This window comes from Aphelocoma coerulescens, chromosome 10, assembly GCF_041296385.1.
Source record: "Aphelocoma coerulescens isolate FSJ_1873_10779 chromosome 10, UR_Acoe_1.0, whole genome shotgun sequence".
Taxonomy (NCBI): Eukaryota; Metazoa; Chordata; class Aves; order Passeriformes; family Corvidae; genus Aphelocoma; species Aphelocoma coerulescens.
Window position 1 is genome coordinate 4,547,600 of NC_091024.1, and position 6,000 is coordinate 4,553,599.

At 46.0% G+C, this 6,000-nt stretch overlaps 1 protein-coding gene across 1 annotated transcript; it reads right to left on the reverse strand.

Moving 5' to 3' along the window:
* Positions 1–3,660: 3,660 nt before the first annotated feature.
* Positions 3,661–5,795, reverse strand: TLNRD1 (talin rod domain containing 1). Its single transcript, XM_069025884.1, has one exon. The coding sequence runs from the start codon at positions 5,498–5,500 to the stop codon at positions 4,433–4,435; it is 1,068 nt and encodes a 355-aa protein (XP_068881985.1). The 5' UTR covers positions 5,501–5,795; the 3' UTR covers positions 3,661–4,432.
* Between the last annotated feature and the right edge of the window lie 205 nt (positions 5,796–6,000).

A 6,000-nucleotide genomic window follows, 5' to 3' on the forward strand; every position in this document is an offset into this window, starting at 1 on the left:
TCGACCCCTTCTGTCTCTGACAGAAGTTTGGCCAAAAAGAGCAGATTTTCTGCTACTTTGATCATTTCCTGTGGTAAAAAGTGAAGGGAATTATCTGACCCAGGGTCTTTTTTTTTTCTTTCTTAGTTTTGAAAAATAACATGGCTTTACATTTGCAAGTTCCCTTAAATAGTGTACTTGCTTTCCAATAGCATTTTGCTGCTGGTTTACTGGTTGCCTTACAGAACTTACTTTTTTTAGAATCAGAAAACACATTGCTCTGATCTCAAACTCGAATTCAGCTGCTGTATTACATCAATAATGACCTTCCCTACGCTGAAGCAGCAACCACAAGATAGTATCAAATTTACAGACAATACAAAGGTGGCAACTTCTTTGTTAAAAAATTACTACATTGAAAAAACAAGCTTACTTCTCTTGTGGTGGGGATAGCATTGGTTTTGGCTACAACTGTGCATTGCATAATGTCTTTAGAAATAAGTTAACTATTTTATTAAATGCACTATTAGAGTAGTCTATGACGTATGTGATACAAGCACCCTAAAACGGTTGGTTTTTGGTTTTTTTCCATCAAAATCATCAAGATTCCAGATCAGAAAACATCTCATGCTTGTGTAAGCCCACGTTGAAATAGTGACAGTACCTGCTGACTCAACTGGTGTGGAAGCATTTGGGAACAGGGGCCTAGGCACAGTGCCAAGTGATAATCAGTGACCTCAAGGGGCCCTGCAAGTGCACCCTGAAAACTCATCCATTTTGTATTTTTTCTGTCCCAGAGGGTACAAAGTAAACAAACAACATGAATCTACCTACTAAACTAATGTCTTGTATCAGCATTAATATTCTATAGGAATAAACTCCAAATAAATTATCACAATATACCTTAAACCTTTATAAACGTGGCACTACAGCATTTAAAATAGATATATATTCACACTTAGTCGTGGGACTCCACTCTTCTCAGCTCAGAAAAATGCTACGATGTGCAAGTTGTGCTTGTTGGCATCAAAACCCTTTTTTTTTTAACTTTGCTGTGCTAATTAGATGAGTAGCACAGATTTTGACAGATAGAGTGTTGAGCTGAGGCCAGGGAGCAGTGTGTGCCTCCCTTTGTGCGAGCTGTACTCTCAAAAGAAATGATTGAACATTTTGAACTGTTAAAATTACTATTCTTTTAAAATGTTACAGGAAGTTACTTTGGTGAATTTACTATTTGTGTATATGTGTTTTTTTTAATCAGCCTGTTAAAAAATCATGGCCTGGCTACGTGTCCTAATTTATTTATAAAACTCAATCCTTCCAAAACTCACACAGCTCAAAAGCAAAGGGAGACCTAGAGCAGTCCGTTTTCTTTCAGTATTAAAAGAAGATACATACTTATTTATATAGGTATGCATGTACCTCACTTAAAAATATAATAAGAAAGGGGAGGAAGAATCTACAGTAACCTTGTTAAAACAAAAATTGCACTAAACCACTTCAAACAAGATCTTGCCACAACAAAAAATCAGCATTATCGTTGTTAATAATACAGTGCCTTTCATATGCAGAGGTACTAAGGAGGCTGTACTGTGATCCATATAACCTCAATGATGTATAAATGAATCAAAAAGGATCTAATTAGTTCAGCAGCACCAAAAATTATTAAGTAGAAACATCAAAAGAGCCAGTGGGACATTACTTTCTTTTCGTCAGAGCTGCCCTTCAGAATTCTCTGGTTTGTACCTGGAAGGAGGAGGCTCCACCAATGTAGGTCACAGTAACTGAACAGACCTGGAGCTAAAGGATGCTCCCTGTACCTGTGCCCTGCCCTGCAGCTCCCCAGCACCATCCCTGCACGTCCCACACGGAGCCCTGCCCCATCCAGGATCTCTGCAGAGGAAGGGTGGAGCGGGTTCCTCACCTCCTGTCTGCGGAGATAGCACATCCTGAACGCGCTCCGCCTGCTGCTGCCCCTTTTCCTCCTTCCCACAGAGCCCCTGCAGAAAAGGAGGAAGGGTCGCCTGGGAGGTGCCTCAGCTCCCATGGAGACAGCCTCGATGGAGGGAGATACAAGGGACAGCTGAGCAGACACTGGAACCAGCACAGAGCCACAGGACCTCCCTGGAGATGGCCTTGGCCTCCTACGAGTCCCTCCGGACTCCTACAGCTGCTCCTGCCATACCATTCCCATTTCCAGATGGGAAAACGTTTGTGTGTGCACACGTGAGAGCTTCTGAGGAAATACCTGTGGAGGCATCTCAGTCAAAGCTGGAACACTGTGTGCATATAGTTATTTATTATAAATCGGCGAGAGGACTTCTATACTTCACCACATAGCTGTGTGCACCCATGCCCCTGCAGCACACACAGCGTGGTGAGAAAATCACACCCTGCAGCAGCGTAGCCTGGGCTGATTGTGGCAAAGAAAAGCCTTGTTCATACAATTCACTGAAGTCAGAAAAGCTCCATTTAAATATGAACAAAACCTAACACACAGGTCCACTGTACTTAAGTCAAGGAATTACTTTTCTCTAACCTTGGAGACACGGATATAGCTTGTATCTCCTCCAACAGATGTATTTGTCCACTACTCAGTAACGTTTCACTTCACTTAAGTAAAAGCATCATATGCAAGAGAAACAATAATGATATAAAACAAAGACCTCTCACTATGCCAGGTCCATTCCATACCCAAAGCCCAAGGTTTCCTTCTTCAAAGAAATAAATAGGACAGTATTTGTTAAGGTTTAAGCCACGGTAACATTTTTAAGGTGCTTCCTCCAACAGCTTTCAACATTGTTCAATCTGCAGACTATAAAAAGAGCCCACAATTATGCAATGGAGCAGGACAGACAAACAAAACCTCCCTGCCAGAAGACCTGCTCTTCTATTTACCTTTAACAGAACATATAGAAAGCAACAGATCTCACAGAGCCACAAAGACCAGGGTGACAACATTCAGCATTGCAACTATGGGAACTACTGCAGCGTGCACTAAGCTCTGCTCACAGCTCCCAAGGAATTCAACTGGAGGTCAGCTGTGCCTCAGAGGTTAGCCATCTTCTCCTGTAACCTACAACATCAAACTCAAACGGCTTTGGTAGAAATCTCTGAGGAGCTCCAACACAAACCTCTGAGGAATTAAGGCACCCACTCCGGCAAACCTTCACAATCCCAAGCAGACGTATGGAACACGCCCAGCTAACCAGCAGAGTTAAGTTTTTCATGAAATAATACTGAAACTCATAGATTTTTAACACACAGATGGCCCACAACATCTGCAAGAATTGAAATACAAAACCTTCTCAAAAGGTAACACCGAATGCTGATGACAAACAAAGCCAGGCTGTGCCCTGCTGCAGCCACCACCAGTGCTCTGGAGAGCAGTCCCAGTGCAGAGCAATCCCAATGCCAAGCAATCCCAGTGCACAGCACTCCCAGTGTATCCTGGCCCAGCTGTCCACAGATACAACTGGAGTAGCTCTGTCAGAGGCTCCTGGGGAGGAGGGGTAGTACTGTGAAAGGGACAGTATGTATGAAAGAACTGAAGACTTTATGCTGCTGTCTAGAACTTACAGTTACATTTGTACCACCCATTCCCTGGGGGAAATGACATACAATACAAACAGGCCTAGTTGTTCAATTATTCAAGTATTAAGAGATTCACAGAAAGGCATCTGAGAAACATAACATTTTAATAGATGAAATAAATACTCCAGTACATGCAAGATAAAAACTGACATTGGAAAAAAATTAAAAATCACTTTTGTTATAGTGTAATTTTGTTTGTTTGTTTAAACACTCACAGTAGCTTTTCCCCCAGTTTGGAAATCAACACATGGAAAACATAATCACAACCTCCAGTCCTTCCACTCCTACACACCAAATGCACTTCTAACCTAACACTTGATGCAAAATAAAAAAAGTCATACAAAACAAAAACAAACAAAATAGTAGCTACATCCATCATCTATGTGTTGTTGGGTTTTTTCATTTTTTTAAATGAGTAAGAACTGAGGTAACCTTTTTCCTGCACAACCGAACAGCAAAATTTAGAAGGGAAATTTCGGAAGACAAGACAAGACAAACTTTAAAAACCGCACCCAGCGCGATTAAAGCTCTTTTTTTTTTTTTCTCCTTTTTCTAAGATACCCCCACCTCCCCAAATATAAAAAACTTTGAAACAGTTTTACCATTTGTGTGAAGACCTTGTTGAATAAAGGAAAATTTATCTGCGGATACTTGCTTAACTTTAAAGTAAAATATAAAGAAGCCCAAACTGGCTACCTTTATTAGTACATATAGTTTGAATATGTTCTGCTTCTTCACCACATGAAATCAGAGGATTGGGCTCATCCAAGCAAATTCTTTGGTATACAAAAAAAGGGCGAGGAGGTGGGATATTATTTTCCTTTAGCAATGACTGGGATCTAAACAGAAGATGTGGGGGTTAATTCACAGAATTAGAGTTCACTGGCGGTAAAGTCCTGGGTGAAGATCTTTCTCTTAGTGCCTGAGATAGCAGGTTGCAACCATCGGAGACGGCGCAAGCTGAGTTCCTCAACCTTTCCCTGTAATCACTCATTTTGGTGCTACTTTCGGGGTGTTGGGCTATATCCCTGAGGCATTGGGTCAGGAGCACACAAGCAGATACCACACTCATGGCTCCTCCTAGGATGGCAGTTTGCACAGCTTTGCCCTCTGGATTAATGGTGGCAGCTTTACCCAAAAACTGGGGCTCAGTGGCAAAGCCCACCAGAGCATAGACAGACTGCACCAAAGGTCCACTGAACAAGACGCACCGATTCCTGGTCAGCTCGCTGGGTGAGGTCTTCACCTCCTTGACACAGGCCAAGAGGGCAGAGGCGCTGGTGCTCATACATTTGACACTGAGTTTGAACTGCTCCTTAGCAAATTTATCCTTGGATTTCTCACTGGCCAGCACGCAGGCGTCTGTCAGGAATTTCAAGTTCTTGGACATGTTCTGAGAAACCTCCAGCAGGAGCTGAGGGCTCATATCTGCCAAAGGGGTGGTCTTCAAGACCCCGCAGCCGTGCTCCACCTCATGCCTACATCGGGTCACCTTGTAGCGATCCACCAAGCCAGGCATAGCAGGCTGGGCCCCCGGAGTCTCCACTGCAGCCAGGTAGGCAGCGTGGGCAGAGCACTCGGTCAGGGAGACCACCAGCTCCCCCATCTCCATCAGGCTTTCCCCCACCTCTCCGAAGCGTCCCATGTTGAGCTGGCTCTGGACGTCATGGGTCAAGATGGAGAGTCCTTTGGTCCTGGCAATGATCGTGTCCCTGCACTTCTCAAAGGACTCACCGAAGACAGACAGACTCTCGGTGTTCACCGGCCTGGTCTCGCTCGACAGCAGAAGCAGATCGGCCACCAGTTGCATCTTGATCTTGCAGTGGTCGCAGATAGAGATGAGCTTCTTCCTCTGCAGGGAGCTGCTGCTGGGGATGCCGCCGCCGGAGACCTCGCTGCTGGACTTGCCGGAGCCACCGCTAGCCATAGCGCCGGGGGGGCACTCGCATGCCGCTCGCTACCCCGCTGCCGCTGCCGCCGCCTCCGCCCGAGCAGTCCCGACTGAGCCCGGCAGGATCGCTCTGCCTTTTCCGCAACATCATTCCATTAATCGCCGGGAGGCAAGAAAAGGCTCTGGGCGCCGGGGCTGCCGCCGCTGCGGGGACCGAGCTCGGCCGGGGCGCCCGCCCCGCTCCGGCGCCAGCCTCCGCTCCTACGGCGCTCCCGCGGCGGGGCGGCGCTCGCCGGGCGCCCCCGGGCACCGGTCTGGCATCCTTTAGCTAAAAATATGTAATTTTTTTTTTTTTTTCCCTTCCTTTCCTTTTCGCACGCTGGCTCCCTTCTCTTCCACCGCCTCGTCCGGCTTGCCGGCTGCGGGATCCTGCGCGAAGTTCCCTTTACCAGACGCAATACCTCAGGGACGCGCCGCCGCCGCGCGGAGTTGGGGCAGGGGCGCAGCCCTCCAAGTTGCTACCGCGCCCCCGGCGC